Below are 25,304 nucleotides of genomic sequence, written 5' to 3'. Positions count from 1 at the left end.
TATTCTCTTCTTCATGAAACATTATTGCTTCTATATCTCCAATACTGTAAGTTGTTCTGAAGATGAAACATTTTAGAAGAACCATAAATAATGAGACATAACTAAAAGCATTTAAAATTTTTTTTATGACATCATATTCTTCAATAGTCTAAGTTACAGAATATGTTCATAATTTCACTAATTAATTTTACCTCTAACATTAACCATCTAGTCACGCATATATGAGTCACCGCAGAATTTGACAAAATAGCAAACGGTCACCAAGCACACAATGTAGAATCGCAATGAAAACAACATCAAGATTTGGAAACATGGACCACAAACTCCCTTCTGACCTAAACCATTAAGATTGGTACCAAGCTATTGCACCCTCACATTACAAAACATGGCACTATCTAATATATATAGAGCTTTGAACCATGATTCCAAATTCAGTGTGAGGAACGGAAAGAGATGAAATAAACATAGCTTTGTATAATTCAAAGTCTTGTTAGCTTGGATCACTTCCCATACTTTCAACAGCAGTAGTGTTATGGCTAAATTTTGAGTTATGGTTAGAATGAAATAAAATTAGTATCTTCATCCAATGAGGTTCAATTGTCTTTGGACTAGAGATAGACATTTTAGAACAAGAAGAAAAATCTTAGGCCACTCCTGTAAGTGAATTTGATTCACAAGGTTAAATCAGTATTGTAGTTCTTGCAGCCAAAACAGAGCAGTTTCCGATTTATGGTTTTCAAACTTCATGTTGCCTCTGAATTTTTTTATTTTGTGTGTGTGTGTGTGTGTGTGTGTGTGTTTACTTATCCTAGTTTTCTCGAAACTAAATTCAAATGGCTTTATAACTTGTAAGTAAAAATACAAATTGGAAAGCCGATAGATCAGAGGATGAAAAACAATCCCAAGAGTGGCTCTTCAGCACCCTAAGATTTGTCCTACTTTTTGGGCAGTAACACGTCCATTAAGTATACACGAGAAACAAAAAGGTAGATTTGCTCATTTTTGTACAAAAGTGATATTGAAAAACCTGTAATACCATATGAGTTATACGATTTGAAGAGTCATAATTTTTAGTGAATATGACTCATGAAAGTGATCAAAGTTTTTAAAGGCGAAAGCGTAAGGCGAGGCGTTTTTGTGTTCGTGAGGCGAGGCGTAAGCCTCGAGGCGTTGAGGCGTAAGCTTTTTGAGCCTTACATTATATAATTAATTAATATTTTAAAATATATAAAATAAAATAGCATAAATAAAAACATGAAAACAATTCATTAGAATCATAAAAAAAAATATACTAGTTTCCTACTTTCACAAAAAACCATAACAAATTCATAAAATAGATTATAGATTCAACTATACTAATAGTTTCAAACTTTAACAAAAAACCATAACTAAGTCATGAAATAGAAAATAGAGTCAACCATAATAATAGTTCTAAACTTTTACAAAAAATCCATAACTAAGTCATGAAACAACAACTAGAGTAAATTGTTTCAACTTAAATCCTCCTCTCCAAGGTCATCATCATCCTCATCCAATGTATCAATAGTAGGAAAATGTCCACTATCATGTATCCCCATTTCATCTAAATCTTCATCTTCATCAATTGGTGTCAAATTCAATTCCTTCTCTTTGCCTTTGCCTCCACTTGTACCTAGCATAAGGTATTAATTATGTGTAAATATTAAAAGTTTTTTTTATTAAATTTAATCAAATTTATGATTTCAATTTTTGAGTACTTACTTGGTACTTCATTATGTTTCCTTTTGTAGGAATGTGAAGAAACCATATGATCCGATGATGCTTGCGTCTCTTGGGAGTTGGATGACACAACTCTAATGGCATCAACATTGAATAATTCATTATCTTGAAGCCAACAAAGATCAAGGGGAGGAGGGATCTTCTTTCTCCGCAATCCATTCATCATCGGAATCAATCTCCTCTACCAAGATTGGATCAACATTTTGTTTCCTTTGTAGATTTCGCTCTCTCAATCTAGTGTTGTACCTTACATACACTAGAGCATTCAACCTTTGATGTTCAAGTCTATTTCTTTTTTTTGTATGGATCTACAAATAATAAAAGAAACAATTTTATGTGTTAAAATGAAATAAAGTTCTCTAACTTTGAAATAGAAATATATGTATAAAAATTTACAAAAATAGAAGTATTACCGATTCAAATGTGCTCCAATTTCTTTCACATCCCGAAGCACTACAAGTAAGGCTAAGGACTCGAATAGCAAACTTTTGCAACTCCGGTGTTGAACCCCCAAAACGCATCCACCAACTTGTAGGACTTCTTAATGTTCGAGAATCAATTGCAATACGACTCCCAAATTCACCCATTGCTTGGTCATATAAGTCCAACTGAATGTCAGCTTTTAAACGTTCTTGATAATCCAACATCCTATCCATGCATTCAAATAATCCCTTCCTCACCTCATCAACATTAGAGAACTTATCTCCATACCGCAATTGAGGATTAAGATAATAGCCTGCTGCATGTAAAGGTCGATGAAGTTGCGGAGTCCATCTTGCATCAATTTTTCTCCAAATTGGGCCATATTTTCTCTCCATGCCCCGACAATTAAATGCAATTTTCTCCTTAGCTGAATCCATCAACTCATAAATATAACCCATGGCTGGTCTTTCCTCTGAATCAACCTCTCTCAAGACACTAACTAATGGAACAGTAGTCTTTATGCAAAAAGCAACATGAGGCCAAAAATTTGGATCAAACAACACTGTGCTTCGAGTTTTCACACCTTTTACCTTTTTAGCCCATGTGCTTGAACTCCATTTTTCTGAGGAGAACATTGCTATAAGAGCTTGCTTTTGCTTATAAAGACTTTGGAGAGTAAGAAATGCAGTAGCAAACCGTGTAATTGCTAGACGAATAAGTTCATGATTTTTTGTAAATGTTCTCATCAAGCTAAGAACCCAAGTATGCCCATATATAAACTTCACAACTTGCCTAGCTCGAGAAAGTGTAGTAGCATGAATATTTAGCTTTCCAATATCCTCCAACATCAAATCAATGCAATGAGCAGCACAAGGAGTCCACCACAATCTACTCCTTTTTTCCATAAGCCTCATTCCAGCATTCACATAATTAGAAGCATTATCAGTGATGACTTGCACAACATTCTCCTCTCCAATTTCTTCAACCACCTCATCAAGATATTTGAACATCAATTCCCCATTTTTTATTGTATCAGAAGCATCAATTGATTTCATAAACCAAGTGCCAGCAGGACTATTCACCAAAAAATTGATAAGACACCTACTTTTTCCATCTGTCCAACCATCTGACATAATTGAACATCCATATTGTTTCCAAGCTTTTTTGTGATCTTCCATAATGATACTTAGGTCATTCACCTCTTCTTTAAGAATCCATGTCCTCAATTCGTGCATAGATGGAGGCTTAAACCCGGGCCCAAAGTTTGCAACAACATCTATCATAGGAAACCAATAAGGATCATTCACAGTGTTGAATGGGAGACCTTTTGAATACATAAACCTACCAATTTTTCTACACACTTCCTCCATTTCTTCTTGCTTCCACTTTGAATTCAAAGTACTTTGTCTAGGTTGTGAAGTGGTAAATTTATCCATGGGTCCCTTAGGAGTAGGTTCCCCACTCCCACTTACACTCCCACTCCCACTCCCTAATGTCCCTATTGTTTTAGACAAGGCACTTTCATGCATTGAAGTTGGACCCATACCAATTTCTTAGAGCAATTCATTTCTCTTCGTTTTTTGATCCTTAAAATTAGCCAATGCCTCTTTACATTCCAATCTAGCATCTTCACTAACTTTGTTGCATGGTTTCATACCATGATGAGTTCCGGCTAAGTGATGCTTTAGTCTATTCACCCCTCCCGTACATCTTTGATTGCAAAATTTACATCTTAAATATTGCTCTCCAGAAACTTCAATCACATACTTCCACACAAAATCCTTTCTTGAATTTTTCGAATCGGAGGAACTCATTCTAAAAAAAATCACCAATAATAATATTCAAATTTCCATATAAAAATATAATTGACTAAAAAATAATAACAAAGCACAATTGAAAGAAATTTAAAAATAAAATACAAAATTTAATTGGTTTAAATTAAAAAAAAACCCAATTTTTTTTAAAGGAGTTTAAAAATTATACACATAAATTTTAATTGGAATTTAATAATGAAATAAAGAAAATTGAGGTGAGAATTAAAATTAAACCAGAAATAAAAAATTCAAAATTCACAAATAATTATCTTTTATATAATTTTAATTATATTTGTAAGCAATCATATAAAAAACTTCAAAAAAAAATCTTATTAACAAAAGGCACATCTGATTTGATAATTTTTTTTTTTTTTAAAAAAAAAAGATGAAAAACCTACTGGGAGAGAGAGAAAAAATGTGGACGGGAAGTGTGGGCTGTGAGCTTGTGGGAGAATTTAAATGTGAGAGAGAAAAAAGGCTTTAAAACTTAAATAGATGTACAGCACGCACATCTGATTTGATAAAAAAAAAAAAATTAGGATGAAGAGTCGACGCCCGTGTGGATCGTAGAGAGAGAGATGAAGAGGGAGAAACCATGGAAGAGGGAGTTCGCAACATACCTGGAGATGAGAGGGATTGCCGCCGGAGAAGATCGTTGTGATTGGTCGCCGCCGAGGGTGAGCACTCTGTCGCCGCTTGACTGGAAGAGGTAGGGTTTCGTTTTGGGTTTGTTTTCAGTCAGGATTGGGGTTTTAGGGATTACTTAGGGTTTTTTTTTAAGTCTCTGTTCATTGCCACATCAGATCCGACGAAGCGTACGCCTCACCGGAAAAGCGTGAAAGGCGCGATCAAAGCGCGCCTCAATCACGCCTCATCGAAACGCCTTTCAGGTGTTTCGCTTTATTTTTAACGCCTCAATGCGTTTTCGCTGCGCCTCGCCTCAAGGCGCGCCCCACAAACGCCTTTAAAAACATTGATGCGGACAAGGACTTCTTGGGATTTGCTTTATGCTCGGCTTATGTTCCTCTTGATAATGAATCTGAGGATGATTTTGAACATGGATTAGAGGATAAATCAGAGATTCAATCTGAAAATGAACCAGATCATGATGAATGGGCTCATAAATCTGAGGATGAATCTGAGAATGGATCTACCTATAAATCTGATAACAAATCTGAGGATACATCTGAGGATGAAGATCTAGCTCCTTGTAGTTTACAATGTGAATTGACTTTCCATGGTGATCAACTTGCATTCTTGGATTATCTGTCCTTAGAATCCCGGTGTGAATGCTACGAAAATGATGGTGCATCAGGTCAATTGTGGGTGTTGTATTATCCAAAGGTTGCCATTGAGGAAAAGTATCACTCCAATAAGTGGAGGCGCTTGAAGGCTTCATTTTATGGTTTCTTCAATGGTGTGCCAGTGAAGGTGGAGAAGTGTGGGATGCAGCTCATATATGCCAAAAATGATGAGTATAACCTTCTTACACTGAGACAACACAATGATTCTCAAGAGGATTTGGGTGACCAAAGATCAACAGTAGAGGATGTGAATGTTAATGATCAGAGAAGCTGTGATGGTACACAAAATACTACACAGAAGAACCATTCGCCGATAATGCAATACACGAATGGTAATGATCCTGGCATGCAAGATGATGAACAAAACCATATGCCTCCGTGGTTGAATCTTCTTTTGAATATTGTTGAATGGATATGCTGTAGAAGACACTAATGCCAATTACTGATCTCAAGCTTTCAACTTAGTAAGCCTCCTTTTTCTCAATTTAGTTTATATGGAAAAGTGATTCATAATGGATTAAGATATTTATCATTTTTATCATTCGTTTCTTTTTAGTTTATTTTTTCCAAGATAAAAGATATCTAAAAAGACTTCTCTATATATCTTTTTGTCTAAAAGTGTTTTATCATTCATTGTGTATCACTTTCAATGTTTTTAAAGGTGTTTGTGGGGCGCGCCTTGAGGCGAGGCGCAGCGAAAACGCGTTGAGGCGTTAAAAATAAAGCGAAACACCTGAAAGGCGTATGCTTTTTCGGTGAGGCGTGATTGAGGCGCGCTTTGATCGCGTCTTTCACGCTTTTCCGGTGAGGCGTACGCTTCGTCGAATTTGATGTGGCAATGAACAGAGACTTAAAAAAAACCCTAAGTAATCCCTAAAACCCCAATCCCGACTGAAAACAAACCCAAAACGAAACCCTACCTCTTCCAGTCAAGCGGCGACGGAGTGCTCACCCTTGGCGGCGACCAATCGCAGCGATCTTCTCCGGCGGCAATCCCTCTCATCTCCAGGTATGTTGCGAACTCCCTCTTCCATGGTTTCTCCCTCTTCATCTCTCTCTCTGCGATCCACACGGGCGTCGGCTCTTCATCCTAATTTTTTTTTTTTTTTTTTTATCAAATCAGATGTGCGTGCTATACATCTATTTAAGTTTTAAAGCCTTTTTTCTCTCTCACATTTAAATTCTCCCACAAGCTCACAGCCCACACTTCCCGTCCACATTTTTTCTTTCTCTCCCAGTAGGTTTTTCATCTTTTTTTTTTTTTTTTTTTTTTTTTTTTTTTTAAATTTATCAAATCAGATGTGCCTTTTGTTAATAAGATTTTTTTTGAAGTTTTTTTATATGATTGCTTACAAATATAATTAAAATTATATAAAAGATAATTATTTGTGAATTTTGAATTTTTTATTTCTGGTTTAATTTTAATTCTCACCTCAATTTTCTTTATTTCATTATTAAATTCCAATTAAAATTTATGTGTATAATTTTTAAACTCCTTTAAAAAAATTGGGTTTTTTTAAAATTTAAACCAATTAAATTTTGTATTTTATTTTTAAATTTCTTTCAATTGTGCTTTGTTATTATTTTTTAGTCAATTATATTGTTATATGGAAATTTGAATATTATTATTGGTGATTTTTTTTAGAATGAGTTCCTCCGATTCCAAAAATTCAAGAAAGGATTTTGTGTGGAAGTATGTGATTGAAGTTTCTGGAGAGCAATATTTAAGATGTAAATTTTGCAATCAAAGATGTACGGGAGGGGTGAATAGACTAAAGCATCACTTAGCCGGAACTCATCATGGTATGAAACCATGCAACAAAGTTAGTGAAGATGCTAGATTGGAATGTAAAGAGGCATTGGCTAATTTTAAGGATCAAAAAACGAAGAGAAATGAATTGCTCCAAGAAATTGGTATGGGTCCAACTTCAATGCATGAAAGTGCCTTGTCTAAAACAATAGGGACATTAGGGAGTGGGAGTGGGAGTGGGAGTGTAAGTGGGAGTGGGGAACCTATTCCTAGGGGACCCATGGATAAATTTACCACTTCACAACCTAGACAAAGTACTTTGAATTCAAAGTGGAAGCAAGAAGAAAGGAAGGAAGTGTGTAGAAAAATTGGTAGGTTTATGTATTCAAAAGGTCTCCCATTCAACACTGTGAATGATCCTTATTGGTTTCCTATGATAGATGATGTTGCAAACTTTGGGCCCGGGTTTAAGCCTCCATCTATGCACGAATTGAGGACATGGATTCTTAAAGAAGAGGTGAATGACCTAAGTATCATTATGGAAGATCACAAAAAAGCTTGGAAACAATATGGATGTTCAATTATGTCAGATGGTTGGACAGATGGAAAAAGTAGGTGTCTTATCAATTTTTTGGTGAATAGTCCTGCTGGCACTTGGTTTATGAAATCAATTGATGCTTCTGATACAATAAAAAATGGGGAATTGATGTTCAAATATCTTGATGAGGTGGTTGAAGAAATTGGAGAGGAGAATGTTGTGCAAGTCATCACTGATAATGCTTCTAATTATGTGAATGCTGGAATGAGGCTTATGGAAAAAAGGAGTAGATTGTGGTGGACTCCTTGTGCTGCTCATTGCATTGATTTGATGTTGGAGGATATTGGAAAGCTAAATATTCATGCTACTACACTTTCTCGAGCTAGGCAAGTTGTGAAGTTTATATATGGGCATACTTGGGTTCTTAGCTTGATGAGAACATTTACAAAAAATCATGAACTTATTCGTCCAGCAATTACACGGTTTGCTACTGCATTTCTTACTCTCCAAAGTCTTTATAAGCAAAAGCAAGCTCTTATAGCAATGTTCTCCTCAGAAAAATGGTGTTCAAGCACATGGGCTAAAAAGGTAGAAGGTGTGAAAACTCGAAGCACAGTGTTGTTTGATCTAAATTTTTGGCCTCATGTTGCTTTTTGCATAAAGACTACTGTTCCATTAGTTAGTGTCTTGAGAGAGGTTGATTCAGAGGAAAGACCAGCCATGGGTTATATTTATGAGTTGATGGATTCAGCTAAGGAGAAAATTGCATTTAATTGTCGGGGCATGGAGAGAAAATATGGCCCAATTTGGAGAAAAATTGATGCAAGATGGACTCCGCAACTTCATCGACCTTTACATGCAGCAGGCTATTATCTTAATCCTCAATTGCGGTATGGAGATAAGTTCTCTAATGTTGATGAGGTGAGGAAGGGATTATTTGAATGCATGGATAGGATGTTGGATTATCAAGAACGTTTAAAAGCTGACATTCAGTTGGACTTATATGACCAAGCAATGGGTGAATTTGGGAGTCGTATTGCAATTGATTCTCGAACATTAAGAAGTCCTACAAGTTGGTGGATGCGTTTTGGGGGTTCAACACCGGAGTTGCAAAAGTTTGCTATTCGAGTCCTTAGCCTTACTTGTAGTGCTTCGGGATGTGAAAGAAATTGGAGCACATTTGAATCGGTAATACTTCTATTTTTGTAAATTTTTATACATATATTTCTATTTCAAAGTTAGAGAACTTTATTTCATTTTAACACATAAAATTGTTTCTTTTATTATTTGTAGATCCATACAAAAAAAAGAAATAGACTTGAACATCAAAGGTTGAATGCTCTAGTGTATGTAAGGTACAACACTAGATTGAGAGAGCGAAGTCTACAAAGGAAACAAAATGTTGATCCAATCTTGGTAGAGGAGATTGATTCCGATGATGAATGGATTGCGGAGAAAGAAGATCCCCTCCTCCCCCTTGATCTTTGTTGGCTTCAAGATAATGAATTATTCAATGTTGATGCCATTAGAGTTGTGTCATCCAACTCCCAAGAGACGCAAGCATCATCGGATCATATGGTTTCTTCACATTCCTACAAAAGGAAACATAATGAAGTACCAAGTAAGTACTCAAAAATTGAAATCATAAATTTGATTAAATTTAATAAAAAAAACTTTTAATATTTACACATAATTAATACCTTATGCTAGGTACAAGTGGAGGCAAAGGCAAAGAGAAGGAATTGAATTTGACACCAATTGATGAAGATGAAGATTTAGATGAAATGGGGATACATGATAGTGGACATTTTCCTACTATTGATACATTGGATGAGGATGATGATGACCTTGGAGAGGAGGATTTAAGTTGAAACAATTTACTCTAGTTGTTGTTTCATGACTTAGTTATGGATTTTTTGTAAAAGTTTAGAACTATTATTATGGTTGACTCTATTTTCTATTTCATGACTTAGTTATGGTTTTTGTTAAAGTTTGAAACTATTAGTATAGTTGAATCTATAATCTATTTTATGAATTTGTTATGGTTTTTTGTGAAAGTAGGGAACTAGTATGTTTTTTTTTTTTTTTATGATTCTAATGAATTGTTTTCATGTTTTTATTTATGCTATTTTATTTTATATATTTTAAAATATTAATTAATTATATAATGTAAGGCTCAAAAAGCTTACGCCTCAACGCCTCGAGGCTTACGCCTCGCCTCACGAACACAAAAACGCCTCGCCTTACACTTTCGCCTTTAAAAACTTTGGTCCGCATACCAATCCTGAGGAAGATCTATAGTTACATGATTTCCCATATTCTGATCCATTATCCACTCTGGAATTCCACTAGTGCCAGGAATAACAATACAGACTCCCTCACGAAAATAGTAGGGAGAATCACATAAATATACTTGAGATGAACTGCTGCATTCAAAATCCTGCCAAAAAAAAAAAAAAATGAAGGAAAAAAAAAAAAAAAAAGGAAGTAGCATGTAAATCCATTAATGCCTGCATAAAAAGGACCTGTGCCATGAAAATCATACCTGAAACTTTGAAAATGATGATGATAAAAATGATGATGGACTTGATAAAGCACAATGTGAATTGTGTGCATCTAAAAGTCGTAGAGTTGATGGAAGCTCTGGAATTTGTTGAAGCATCTTGCAGTGACTCAACCCAAGGGCTTTCAGCTTAGAAAGTTGACCGATGCTAGCAGGGATGCTATTAAAATGATTCCAGCTCAGATCTAATATTTCCAATGATGATAGTTGGCAAACTTCACTGGGAATTTCTCCGTCCATTAGATTGCAATTTTTTAGGTTCAGTTCTTCCAATGATGATAGGTGACAAATACAAATGAGGATCCCTTTGTCAATTACATTGCTTCTGTTCAAATCTAATACTTTCAATGAGTTCAACAAATTATTGCTCTGGATTACTCCTTGTGTTAGATTTGACCTACCTAGATATAATTTTCTTAAGGAGCATAAACCTGACAAAGAAGGCAGTTGACAATTGACAGCGTGTAAAGAAAGCGTCTCTAAACATTTCAAGCTCTTCAAATCCTCTGGCAACTTTTCAAGTTTCGAACAGGAGCTAAAATCGAGAAGTTTAAGAGACGTCAAATTACAAATGCTTTGAGGGACAGTTATGAGGTCATCACACTTTACTAAAGTCAAGTACTCAAGTCCTTCAAGGTGTTTGATTGATGATGGTAACTTTACTATAGCTGTATCATCTAAATAAAGCTCTCTTAGATTTTCCATATCACCCATGATTTCCGGAAAGCTACTTAGACTTACACAGCCACTACAACAGAGAGTTTTAAGGCGTCTCAATTTATAAATACTCCTTGGAAGACTCTCAAGGTTCACGCACCCTATCAAAATCAAGAAAAAGAAGTTAGTTAATAACTCTAATATTTCATGGGTGAATCAAAAGTAAACCTACAACCTTCAAGAGTTAGTATCTCCAAATTTGGTACACCCGAGGGGTTTGGAATCTTGTTGAGATGCTCAGAATAACTAAGATTGATGACCTTTAAGTTTTTATGAAGCTGCAACAAAGAGAAATTTTCTTAATAAATTAATTTAAATGAAATGAGCTTTAAAATTCATGCAAAGTAAAAACATAACTAAATAATAATAATACCTCTGTTTTCCAAAGTTGCTTTATGTTGCTACACCGCAAGTTGAGTTCTACTAGGTTCTTTGCATAAAAATTTGATGGTAAAGATTCCAAAGGGTATCCATCCCAATGGAGACATCTTAACTCCTGAGAAGGAAACTCAAAGTCCCTACAAAAGTGTACTTGAGAAAGGAGCACTTTAGAAGGTTCCACAGGCATCCAAGAGTATACCATAGAATCATACTTAGCATCTTGATGGACTTTGAGTAATCTAAGCTTATTCATCATTTTGAAAGCTTCAGTAGTAAATTGCATCTGTTTTGATGTTGACATATCTAGAAATATCCCTTCTATTGCTTCTGTCCCCTAAAAAATAAAAGCCAATAATAAGCAAAACTAAAAACTTATAAAAGCTTACAAATATGTAACTTCCCAACAAAAAAAAAAAAAAATCACTAAAGATTACAGATATTCCAATAAAATCCAAGTGAGTTCATGTATTTGGCTCTTACGTACTGTATTTCTTGTTAATACATGAGAGACATCGTTAGGCTCCCACAATCTACTCCATTTTCCAGGCTCTTTATGATATTGTTCACGAACAATTTGCCAACCCATTTGTTGTATCAAATCATGCATATGTATCTTATTGTCTAAAATAGTCATAAGACACCTATCACGTAGAACTCTGAATCCACTCTCTGCATAGAAATCACAACCATCTAATATTCTTGAAACAAAATCTTTGTCTTGCCCTTTAAAGAAGCATGCAATATCTAGGAATATCTCTCTTTGTGTACGATCTAATCCATGAAAACTTATTTTCAGCACATTCTGAATTTCTGGAAGTACTGGTTCTCTTTCCAACTTACGTAATTCACTTTCCCATTCACTTGGTGTCTTCTTACATAAGTGAGAACCCAAAACTTGAAGAGCTAATGGGAGGCCTGTAGCATACTTTACTATACGGTCCGAGAGATCTTTATAAACTTCTTGAGGAAAATTTTGTTTAAAGGTATACAGGCTGAAGAGTTGAAGAGCTTCTTTAGAATTCAGTTCTTCAATCTCATGATATGGCTTATCCACTTCATGCGCATCCAGTAGATGCCTATCTCTAGTTGTTATGAGGATTCTACTTCCTTGGCCAAACCAATCATGCTTCCCCACCAAATGTACTAATTGTCTCAAATTATCTACGTCATCGAGAACAACAAGAACTCTTCTTAGGGAGAGCTCATTCTTTATCACATTCATTCCTTCATGAACATTACTTATTTCCCGATTTTTTCTCTTTAGGATGTCATTAAGGAGTTGTTGTTGTAATTGAAGTAGACCAAAATCATATTCGGATTTCTCCCTAACATTTGCAAGAAATGAAACACCCTGAAATTGATTTGAGATCTGATTATAGAGAGCTTTGGCGATGGTAGTCTTACCGATTCCACCAATTCCACAAATCCCAACCATGCGAACTTTATTCAAATAAATATTTATCAAAGATCTGAGTTTTTCCAAACGAATATTCATTCCAACTATGTTTTCGCCGACATATAAACTCTTAGGATTCAATCTTGTAATGATGTTATTAGTAATTTCTTCAATAACAACAGACTCAGACCTGCCAATGATAAAGTACAAAAAAACATGGCTTGAATTAGAATCCGACAAGAGATAAAAAAAAAAAACTGTGAAGTAAATTCTATGATGCTTGGTGTCATCACAACCGAATTAGAAGCAAACAGAATATAAGTTACTAAAAGTGATTAATCCCCATTAAACAGAATATATGTTACTAAAAGGGATTAATCCCCGTTTATTACATATATGTAAGTGCACTTGACACATAAATGCAAGAGAATTAAAGAGTGTTTGCATGATTTATGTTATCTTAATTATGCTTCTCAATTGTTTGGAAGGTTCAAACTGAAGTTAGCCTATGTAGGATATCTACCATTTCCTTGTAACTAAATCTATTATAGTGTTAATTAATGAGCTTTGGAAGACTACCACAGGTTTTCCTAGTGTCAAGTACCCCCATCCAAGCTTCCCAATTGAATAATGTATTCATTGCTTAGAGCATAAATTATGAATGCCTTCCATGATCACATCTTTCTTTTACCATTTAATTCACAAACAAGTTGCCTTATGATTTCCCTTTTGAATTCTGTTTGTCTCTGTGTTCTTTCACCTTGCCAATTCTGTCTGTCTCTGTGTTCTTTCACTCGTTGATGAAAAACCCAGAATCAGACCTAGGTGGAAAACGATCGAATTGAGAAGAATGCTTTTAGTTAAAGGAAAAAGATCAGGCTTTGGTGCTTTTATTTCCAGGAAACACAGGATAATTGAGACTGGTTATTAATCATTTCATCCATTATGAGAACCATTAGAGAGAAAAGAAAAGGGCCTATTTTAGAAGGATATGTGGCTGGCAGTAGTAGTCCATGGACCCTTCTATATACCTCTAAAATTATAACTTCAGACATTCTCCTTCTTGATACAAGTAAAAAATAAACTAATCAGAAGGAAAGCGATGAGGGGAAATTATAGTTACTGATGATCAAGTAGACGCCAGCCAGATAGACTGCTTGTTTCTGTCAAGGCAGTCCTCCACTTCTGTATCTTCTCCCTTCTCTTCAGATCAGCATCCTTTTCATGATATGCAAATGCCTCTCCATAACTCCCCATTTGCTTCCGCACATGGGAAGGATCGACATGGTAGAAAACTGGCAGAACTATTTGTTCCCTTTCTGTCCTACACTCAATGATTTTGACCAGTTCGTCCAAACACCATCTAGATTGGGCATAGTTTTCTGAGAAAACCACAATAGAAATCCTTGATTGCTCAATAGCTTTAAGGAGTCCTGGAGCAATCGCACCTCCTCTCTCAAGCCCTTCGTGATCTCTAAAGGTGTGGACGCCATTACCAATCAGTGCGGAGTAGAGGTGATCAGTGAAGTGGCAGCGGGTGTCTTCTCCCCTAAAACTTAAGAAAACATCATAAATCGAGGAAGAAGAGAATCTTTGGGTGCTTGATGAAGCCATGATTTGATTTTCTTTTTCTGCCAATATTGAAATAGAGCCCAGGAAGAAGTAGTGCACCCTCAATATTGAGCAGGCCTAGAAGAAAGAAGACGGTCTTTGGCTTCAACAGATTTGTCGGCAGGGTGGAGTGAGTTTTGACTTTTGAGTTAAATTCGACTTTCCTCGTACAATTTGGGTGTGTTTTGCCTGGTGCTGAAGTGGGATTGAACACACTGAATCGCAATGTAATACGATTTTGAACGAAATAAGAAGACCCCTGATATCGAGCCTTCTAACATGGAAAAAAAAAAACCCCTAATGCTGTGTTGCGAATAACATATATGCCCAGTTTCTCGATGGTAGGATAAGATAAATTATCTTATCATTTATTCTATGTTATGTTTAATCAAAATAAGTGATAGAATATATTATTGATCCTATTTTTTTTTTATCCCTTTTACATTAGATATGTTAATCCTAGTATATGGGATATACACATTCCATGTATCAAATATATATATATATATATATATATATATATATATATATATATATATATATATATTTAACAATTTTTTATTTTTTTTAATATACTAATTTTACAAAATAATATTTTTATTATAAATTAAATTTATGATTAAAAAAATTGAAAAAAATATTTATAAAATAATATTAATATTTAATATATAAATTAATTTTATATATTAAATAACATAATATAAAAAAAATATTTCTAAAGTTTAAATATTTTAATCATGAATATGGTTAAATATAATAAAATTTTCATTTTTTAAAATATAAAATATTTAAATGTGATATAGTTTTTATTTTAAATATTGAAAGTAATATATATTTCATATTATTTGTTATTTATTTCATAAATTAAATATAAATATAATATAATATAGCATATTTCATTTAATATGTTACTTTAAAATATCATAGTTATAATATATATATATATATATATATTCAATAACATCATATCCCATTGGAAATCATATTCTAGGATATACATATCCTATCCAATTAGATATAGTATCATAAGATATACATATCATATCTTATTATATCCTGCCAACTAAACGTAGCTTAATAGGAAAAAGAAATCATGAATTCTTGTGGTGTAAATGAATGGAATAACAATTCAATGAATATATTTGAACAAAATAATGTAGGGGCAAAAGAGCAAGCACATTTGGAAAAGATGGCAAACGAGTAAATATTTGAAGGAAATAGGGCTAAAAAACAATAAAAACAAAATTATCTGTATTTCAACTTTTATATATAGTCTACATATAGATATAGAAATATACAATCCTTATATAATCTCTTTCACAATAACTAAAATTTTAATTAGTTGGTATGTGTGCTGGCCTAGGGATGACAATACGATGAGTTTTTTCGAATACCCACCTTACCTCTAATGAGACGAATTTGAAATTTAAATCAATGGGTCAAGGGTAGGTTTGAGATTTTTTTTTTTATATAATTTGGGATGAGTTTGAATGTTACTTTGTCTTGTTCGATTCTATATAAAATTAATTTAATTTAATTTTTATTTTCCTCTTTTTAATATATAATAATAATAATAATAATAATAATAAATATTTTTCAATAAAATAAGTTATAAAAAGTATAATATTTTAATTATGTATAAAATGATTTATTTTAATGTAATTAAAATTCTTTAAAAATATATTTTTTTTTAAATTAATTTTTTTCTTTAAAAAAAAAAAGTTAAATAGAGTGGGGTTGGGCTAGGCCATCCCAAACCCACCCCATTGCCATCCCTACTACTGCAATGGCTAGATTACAACATATTGCAATTCCAACTTTCAAATACAAGTTGATGTATGCAACTCCCATACTTTCGATGGTCTTTCTCGGCATTTCGTTTTCCCTTTTGACAATCAATTATTGTTCTCTTTAACTAATTATATTGGATTATATATAAGTATAAGTGACAACAAAAAAGGAAAAACAACTGACCTTATGTTTGGTTTGGGAAAATTTGAGAGAAGATGGGAGGGAAAAAAAGAGAGGGAAAAGTAGAAAGAAAAAGTGAATGAAAATAAAAAATAGATATAAAGTCAATAAATTATTTTTATATATACTATTTTAAACTTATTTAATTTATTTTAATTATTTGATATAAAAATGAAATGATTTGACAATATATAAATTTTAACTATTTTTATTTATTTTTGATATTTTCATAATACAATAAGATATGAGAGAATAATTTTCCTTAACATTTTTTTTTTACTATTTTCTAGGCTCTGGAAAAATTTAAGAGAACATGTGGGGGAGGAAAGAAATTAATAAATTATTTTTATATGCTACTTCAAATTCATTTGATTTATTTTTCCTTTTTATGTAAAGATTAACATAATTAAAAAATACATAAAATATTAATTAATATTAATAATAATTGATTTTCTTTCTTTAAGTCTTGGGAAAATCATTTTTCTAATATTTTTTTATTTTTTTATTTCTTTTCAAAACCAAACATAGCCTAAGTACAATAATACAAATCCTTTGAAACACTTTACATGCATTAGTGTGATATTAAGAAAAGCCCTTATGATATTTTTGGGGGGAAATTTTTACATATTTTTAGCAAATTCTTCTATTATTAAGTATGGTCAGTGCCATTTGTATGTGTTTCGATTCTTTCAAACAAAACAGACTATAGGGAAAACCAAAGACTATGCAATAAAGTTATTCAAAATATAACCTAATATATAGTCCTATTGTTTATTCAAAATCATTCATGGAGCTCAAGCCTTAAACCACCACACTTACTAATATGATATAGATTATTAGTCCATTACCCAATATCTTGATCATTTCCCAAGAGGTCGTGGCTTTGAACCTCAACCTTTTTCTTATTGGCTTCTCTTTTGTCTATTTAACATATTTTTACTGCTACAAAAAATTAAATTAATCACTTCATTTTTTTATGCTTAAAAACCGTCCTTTTTTTATTCTTAAAAGAATTAATTAGTTAAAATGGATTAAATAATTTTCATATTCGTAGATCTAACCCTTCTTATGTTTATGTTTTAAGAATAACTCACTTTTACTATAAATGCCCTTTACTATTTTAAATATTTACATATAGATTTTAAAATAAAATGTTATTTTTATACGAAAAGAATGAAGACATTTTTGTCAAAATGAGGATAAAAAAATGATAAAGAATTAAATTTCCAAAATTGAGTTTCAGTAACCCTTTACTCAAATAACCCTTCTTAATAAATTTTTTTATTATTTGCACTTATGTTCCCTCGTGATTTAAATCATGTTAAATAGTGGTGATGCTTAGAAGCATCATGTTTTGCATCATTTCTTTTCTCAATTAAAGATGTGTTTGACAATAATTTTAATAATTATTTTTAGTCCTTTTTAACATTTGAGTGATAAAAATTTTCAAATAGTAAAAAGGTAAAAAATTCTTCCTCAAATCACTAACAAACGGCCTATAATGATTAATACACACAACACCACGACAGTTATACCTAATGCCCACATTCAACTCCCATCAATAGGTCCTCTAATGACTCAACTGTTAAAATAATTATGGACTCACATATATTAATAATTATTTATGATTAAGCTATCTATATATATTCAATTTATATTTATTAAGTATGAGTCACCTTGTGTGAAGAGCCCAAGTCACATGTGTCTTACATGATGGGCCAAAGACACATGTGGCCCAACGGCCCAATGGGTATGGTCCCTAAGGCATAGAGAAAGTTAATAAAAGGGAAAAGGAAATTGAAGCTTGGTGTCTTTTAGTTTTCTTTTCTGAAAATACAAAAAACGTTCCCTTTCCTGCCTCCCATCACAAGAGAGAAAACAGAAAGGTGGTCTCCCCATCTATTGCCTTAGAAGAACCATATTTTTTCAAGATCAACAACGGATTCAGGTTTGTCTACATTCTCTAATCTAATCAGCATGTTTTCTTTATGATTTAACATGAGATTTCTGGTTTTGGGTTGATAAAATATTTGGTGATCTTTAAAATTGTTCTACAATAAGTGGTATCAGAGCCCCACATGTTGAATCATTAAGAAATGCATGTTGATTCAAAGTTATATGAATTTTCTCCCATATGGCATATTAGGGCAAGAAATTTCTTGATAGAATTTAGGAATTTTTCTATGTTGAGTTCATTTTCTGAATTTAAAAAAAAAATTAAAAAAATAATTTTTTTTTTAATCAACTAGTGGATTTAGCATTTTCTTGCTACATTTGTGTTAAATATTTCAAAATAAATGAGTTATGTATATTTGTTGCTAAAGTAACTTATATTATGTAATTTTATTTATTTTGAAATATGTAAACATGTTATTATTGTGTAAAATAATCGGTCCAAAGGAAAATTATTTTAATATAATCATAAATAAAGTAGTCATAAATGTGTGACATATAAAGTTTACCTTGCATGCTATATGTCGGTCCAAAGAAAGACATATTGCTTCGGTTTTATTGTCAATATTTATGAACTAATTTTGTAAAAGAGTACCCATTACAAGTTGATATTTTTGTCCAAAAACTAAATATTAATGTTTGTGCTAGGTATCTTATTATGGGCCTATATGCATGTATATATATGTTAATTTTTTTATTTATTCATATATGTATGATATTTTTGTGACTAATTGTAAGCTTTATTGTTATTGTTCAACATCTTCTATATCTACTAATGTTAATAACATTCCTGTACTTAATGGCACAAACTTCAAGAAATGGAAGAAGCAAGTTATGATTGTGCTCAGGTGCATAGATTTGGATTATGCATTAAGGGAGGATCGCCTTGCACACCTTACTGGTGCCAACACTGCTGAGCAAAGGGTTGCTATGGAAAAATGGGAGTGATCCAATCACATGAGTCTAATGATAATGAAGAACTCAATTCCAGAAGCTAAATGAGTGCAATACCCGAGGAGTCCCGAGCCAAGACATTCTTGGACCAGATAGCAAATCGATTTGCTGCAAACGAAAAAGTCGAGACAAACACTATTCTTAGTAAGCTTGTCTCCATGCGGTACAAAGGGAAAGAGAATATAAGGGAGTACATAATGGAAATGTCCAATCTTGTGACTAGACTCAAGCCACTAAAGTTAGAATTATCAGAAGACATACTCGTGCACTTGGTCTTGATCTCTCCGCCTACACAATTTAGTAAATTCAAGATCAGTTACAACAAACAAAAGAAAAAATGGACTCTAAATGAGCTTATTGCTCAGTGTGTGCAAAAGGAAGGGAGACTAAAACAAGAGAAGATAGAAAGTGTTCACTTGGCTTCCACATATCAGGGACATGGTACCAACAAGAAAAGAAAGAAGGACAATAAGAGAAAACAAACTGCATATTCTGGGATATTTGAGCAAAAGGTGCAGAAGAAACAAAGTAAGGAGATCACTTGTTTCTTTTGCAAGAAGGCTGGTCATATGAAGAAGGCTTGTACCAAATACGTCGATTGGTGTTAAAAGAACGGTACACTTCTCAACTTTGTTTATTTAGAAATTAATTTAGCTATAATGCCTATTGACACTTGGTGGATAGATATGGGTGCAACTACTCACATAACTGTCACGAAGCAGGGTTGCCTAAGAAGTCGAATGCCAACTGATGGTAAAAGATACATCTATGTGGGAAATGGAAACAAGGCTATAGTGAAGGCTATTGGTCTTTTTCGATTACAGTTAGATTCTGGTTGTACTTTGGATTTAGAGGAGACTTTTGTGGTATCGTTGTTTAGACGAAATTTAATTTTTGTTTCATGTTTGGACAAATATGGATATTTTTGTTCATTTGGAAATGGAATATTAGTCTTTATCTAAATTCAAGTGTTATTGGTACTAGTAGCCTAATAGATAAGTTATACAAATTGAACATAAAGGCCTCTAATGGTAATGAAACCTTGCATTCAAGAAATTATGGCATTAAGCGAAAGTTGACAAATGAGAATTCATTAATGTTATGGCACAAGTGTTTAGTTCATATTTCAAATCAACGTATTCAAAGGCTTGTGTCAGAAGGAATTCTTGATCCACTTAATTTGTCAGACTTTCAAGTCTATATAGAGTGTATTAAGGGTAAACAAACAAATGTGAGGAAAAAAGATGCCAATAGGTGTGGTGATGTCTTGGAATTGATACATACGAACATTTGTGGTCCATTTCCTACCCCTTCTTGGAATGGACAACAATATTTTATCACTTTCATTGATGATTACTCATGTTACGACTATCTTTATTTGATTCATGAGAAGTCTCAGTCATTGGATGTGTTCAAGAATTTTAAAGCCGAAGTTGAGAACCAACTAGGCAAGAAAATAAAGGCCGTTAAATTTGACCGTGAAGGTGAATATTATGGTAGATATGACGGATCCGTTGAACAATGTCCAAGACCATTTGCCAAATATTTGATAGAGTGTGGTATCATTCCTCAGTACACCATGCCGGGGGCTCCAAGCCAAAATGGTGTAGTAGAAAGGCGAAAGCGTACTCTTAAGGATATGGTAAGGAGTATGATCAGTCATTCCACCTTGCCAGAATCATTTTGGGGCGAAGCTGTCAAAATTGTAGTTTACATTTTGAAAGAGTCCTAAGTAAAGTAGTAACCAAAACCCCATATGAGCTAGGGACTAATAAGAAACCTAGTATTAGGCATTTGCATGTCTAGGGTTGTTCAGCTAAGGTTAGGCCTTACAAGCCAAATGAGAAAAAAATGGACTCTAGAACTGTGAGCTACTACTTTGTAGGGTATTCTAAAAGGTTAAGAGGTTTCAAGTTTTATGATCCTTCAACTAGGTCTTTCTTTGAAACAGGCAATGCTAAGTTCATTAAGGATGTTGAGTTAAGTGGGAGAGAGCCATTAAGAAAGGTGGTCTTTGAAGAAAAGTCTGTTAGTATTCCTATTATTGCAACTGGACATGGTCATATTATGTTTGATGACACTATCCAGAATGTACAACCAATAACAAAGATTGTAGACACACCTGAAATTCCTCCTACTCAAGTTGTGGAACCAGTTCAAGTTCATGAAGAGTTAACTCAACAACCTCAAGAACCTCAAGTACAAGTGCCACCGAGGAGATCCACTAGAGAAAGGAAAAATACAATTTTAGATGATTATGTTGTATATCTCAAAGAACATGAGTTTGACATGGGTCTGGAAGATGATCCAATTTTAGTTAGTCAAGTCAAACAAAGTTCTAATTCTGAAAAGTGGATAGAAGCCATGAAGGATAAGATGAAATCAATGAAAGATAATGGTGTTTGGGACCTAGTAAAGTTGCTTAAAGGTGTAAAATCGATTGATTGCAAATGGATTTTTAAGACCAAGTGGGATTCAAAAGGCAACATTGTAAAGTATAAGGCACGCCTAGTCACAAAAGGTTTTACTCTAAAGGAAGAAATTGATTATAAGGAGACCTTTTCATCGGTTTTCTCAAATGAATCCTTTAGAATCATCATGGCACTTGTGGCTCATTATGATTTAGAGCTGCATCAAATGGACGTTAAAACTGCGTTTCTTAATGGTAACATTGATGAGACAATATACATGGTGCAACTGGAGAACTTTGAGTCTAATGATTCAAAGCAACTTGTATGCAAATTAAAAAGGTCCATATATGGTTTAAAACAAGCATCCCGACAATGGTACCGAAAGTTTGATAAGGTGATTACTTCATTTGGTTTTAAGGAGAATACCATTGATCAATGCATATATCTCAAGTTTAGTGGGAGCAAATTCAATATCTTGGTACTATATGTAGATGATACTCTACTTGCAAGTAGTGATGTGGAACTTTTGCATGAAACTAAACAATTTTTATCCAATAAATTTGACATGAAGGATCTTGGTAATGCATTTTTTGTGTTGGGTATACAGATCTATAGGGATCGTTCAAGAAGTATACTTGGGCTATCACAAAAGTCCTACATCGATAAGGTGCTAAGTAGGTTTGGCATGAGCAATTGTGCACTAAGAGACACACCTATGGCTAAAGACGATAAATTTAGTTTGCATCAATGTCCGAGAAATGAACTTGAGAGGAAGGATATGGAGAGGTTTTCCTATGCCTCGGTAGTAGGAAGTCTCATGTATGTACAAGTTTGTACGTGCCTGGATATTGCGTACATTGTTGGAATGTTGGGTAGATATTTGAGTAACCCAGGTATGGATCACTGGAAAAAAGCAAAATGGGTTATGCGATATTTACAAAGAACTAAGATTATATGCTCACATATTGAAGATCCAGTTATTTAGAGATCATGGGAAATTCGGACTCCGATTTCGCGGGATGTCTTGACAGTAGGAGATCCACTTTAGGTTACATCTTCATGTTGGCTAGAGGAGCAGATTCATGGAAAAGTGTTAAACAAACACTTATTGCTTCTTCCATTATGGAGGCAGAATTCATAGCCTGCTATGAGACATCAAATCAAGGGATATGACTACAAAATTTTATCATTGAGTTGTGCATTGTTGATGGGATTGAGAAACCATTGAGAATAAATTGTGATAATAAGGCCGCATAATTGTATTCTAAGAACAATCGAAGTTCGTCAAAGTCTAAACACATTGACATCAAGTTCTTAGCTGTGAAAGAAAGAGTTCAGAGTCTTCAAGTATCAATTGAACACATAAACACAAACTCCATGATTGTGGATCCGCTCACTAAGGGTTTGCTACCTAAAGTATTTCATGAGCATGTCACACATATGGGTGTTGTACATATTAATGATATGCCAGTATAGTGGGAGTTTGTATTTGGGTTTTGTGTTTTTTTCTTGATGTATTGTTATGTTTGTGTTATCTGTACAGACTTTAGTTTTGAAGACTATTGTGTTTGAATACTCTGAATTGAAATGATGACTTTCAGAAGTAGTTTACCATTCAGTGTTGAAAGTGGAATTTGACTATTTTTAGTCATAAAGTAGAACCAATTGTAAATAGACATATTAAAGATCACATTTTATGTAATTTCCATGCTACACATCCATACTTGATCCATGTTGCTAATTTTGTTAATGTTGTAATCATTGATGGTCTAGTTATAGTTATGATTAACGAAGGCCGCTTTGATCCTATGTTAGCATAATTAGCAGACCGGATTGTTTAAGGATATTTGGATAGGATAGCAAATATGAGCTCAATAAAGTATTATCATGAACATTATTTGGTAATATATGTGGTCCAAGTGGGAGATTGTTAAAATAATTATGGACTCACATATATTAATAATTGTTTATGATTAAACTATCTATATATATTCAATTTATATTTATTAAGTATGGGTCACCTTGTGTGTAGAGCCCAAGTCACATGTGTCTTACATAATGGGCCTAAGACACATGTGGCCCAACAACCCAATGGGTATGGTCCCTAAGGCATAAAGGAAGTTAATAAAAGGGAAAAGGAAACTAAAGTTTGGTGTCTTTTAGTTTTCTTTTCTGAAAATACAAAAAATGTTCCCTTTCCTGCCTCCTATCACAAGAGAGAAAACAGAAAGGTGGTTTCTTCCTCTATTGCCTTAGAAGAACCATATTTCTTCAAGATCAACAATGGATTCAGGTTTGGCTACATTTTCTAATTTAATTGGCATGTTTTCTTTATGATTTAACATGAGATTTCTAGTTTTGGGTTGATAAAATATTTGGTAATCTTTAAAACTGTTCTACAACATCAACCATTATTCAAAAGCCAAATGATTTTCGACAGTTGCCATTTTTTAGGTTTCCAAGGTTTTCTTATCTAGCCCTAGCATTAATCTCCTGCAGTTTTCTTACCAAGAAAGATTGCATAGTCGATCCAACACTTTGCATATTCCAAGGTTTAAGGTTTGAATTTCTCTCTACCATATCAGGATTTGAATTTCTCAATCCCCCTTGCAGATTTCTTCATTGGAATCATTTTAAGATTCACACCAATCTTCCACCATGAAAGTCCATTCAACACTTCAATTTCCAATGTATTGAATTCCTCCGTGAAATTGCACTCAGATTCCTCTGTAGGAAATCCATCGAAAGTTCCACTGCTGACCATTTAACCATTGGAAACTCTAATGTTGGCCATTAGCTACGAGAAACTCAGTCACCAAAGATTAAAGACTCTACTGAGAGTCGTAACAACCATCACCAATCGTTGTCATAACCACTAGTCTTCCAATTTGGTAGTACTTTCACCTCTTAAGGTTATTGCGTGTTTATGTTACTTATCAAATTTGTTGGGTTTTTGATATGGTGTTGGTTTCATTAACACAAATTTGTTGAGTTTTTTGATAAGGTGTTGGTTTCATTACCACTATGTTTGGCTAGCGGGATATAATATAGGATGAGATAAGAAATATGATAACATATCTTATTCCATGATTGGTTGGTAATAAGGCATGATAAGTTATTCCATTAGTTGTTTTATATATAGGATAAATAGTGAGATAAATTATCCATTTTTTTACCTTTTATTTTTATTTTTTGTCATTTATCAATAAGATATGTTAATTGTAAGATAAGAGATCGGATGTATATATCCCATGTATTATAAATTTATTTTTTTAGTCAAATTTTTACTTTTTTTATATTACTTATTTTATAGAATAATTAAGTTTTTTTATTATAAAATTAAATTTGTGGTTAAAAAAGAAGAACTAAAAAAAAATTTATAAAATATATATATTATAAAATAATGTTAATATATTATTATTAATATACCTATATATAATTTTTATATATTGAATAATACAATATAAAAATTATTTATAAAATTTAAATATTTTAATCATGAATATTGTTAAATGATAAGAAAATTTTCATATTTTTTAAATAGAACATATTGGAATGAAATATATACTTTATTTTAAACATTGAAAATAATATATTTCATTGTATTTTTTTTATTCATTTTACAAATTAAATATAAACATAACATTATGTATCTCATTTGATATGCTACCTTATGTTCATTGAATTTAATATTCAAGGATATTATATCCCATTGGAAATCATATCCTAAGATATCTAATGAAATATGATATTTGAGGAT

General features: G+C 33.0%; 2 protein-coding genes and 1 long non-coding RNA gene across 3 annotated transcripts in view; 1 reads left to right on the top strand and 2 right to left on the bottom strand.

Moving 5' to 3' along the window:
- LOC117905578 overlaps nucleotides 1-25,304 on the bottom strand; it is a 68,022-nt gene that overhangs the window by 9,290 nt on the left and 33,428 nt on the right. The window contains 1 exon segment of the mRNA XM_034818475.1: nucleotides 15,462-15,504. Within this exon segment, the coding sequence (XP_034674366.1) occupies nucleotides 15,462-15,504 (43 nt within the window).
- LOC117907631 lies at nucleotides 1,346-1,831 on the bottom strand. Its single transcript, XR_004650024.1, has 2 exons — nucleotides 1,741-1,831; nucleotides 1,346-1,651 (listed from the first exon to the last, which is right to left on the bottom strand). It is a non-coding gene; the product is annotated as an uncharacterized LOC117907631 (long non-coding RNA).
- Nucleotides 8,237-9,467, top strand: LOC117907628. Its single transcript, XM_034821245.1, has 3 exons — nucleotides 8,237-8,775; nucleotides 8,881-9,208; nucleotides 9,298-9,467. The coding sequence occupies exons 1-3, from the start codon at nucleotides 8,308-8,310 to the stop codon at nucleotides 9,456-9,458; spliced, it is 957 nt and encodes a 318-aa protein (XP_034677136.1). The 5' UTR covers nucleotides 8,237-8,307; the 3' UTR covers nucleotides 9,459-9,467.

Source organism: Vitis riparia, chromosome 18 (genome assembly GCF_004353265.1).
Source record: "Vitis riparia cultivar Riparia Gloire de Montpellier isolate 1030 chromosome 18, EGFV_Vit.rip_1.0, whole genome shotgun sequence".
Taxonomy (NCBI): domain Eukaryota; kingdom Viridiplantae; phylum Streptophyta; class Magnoliopsida; order Vitales; family Vitaceae; genus Vitis; species Vitis riparia.
This window is presented reverse-complemented; position numbering and strand designations above follow the sequence as displayed.

Bases quoted from the DNA above. Each gene is read 5' to 3' on its own strand.
- LOC117907628 (XM_034821245.1), top strand. From the start codon at position 8,308: ATGGGTTATATTTATGAGTTGATGGATTCAGCTAAGGAGAAAATTGCA. The intron at 8,776-8,880 runs GTAATACTTCTA...TATTATTTGTAG, and splicing joins ATTGGAGCACATTTGAATCG to ATCCATACAAAAAAAAGAAA. The intron at 9,209-9,297 runs GTAAGTACTCAA...ACCTTATGCTAG, and splicing joins GAAACATAATGAAGTACCAA to GTACAAGTGGAGGCAAAGGC.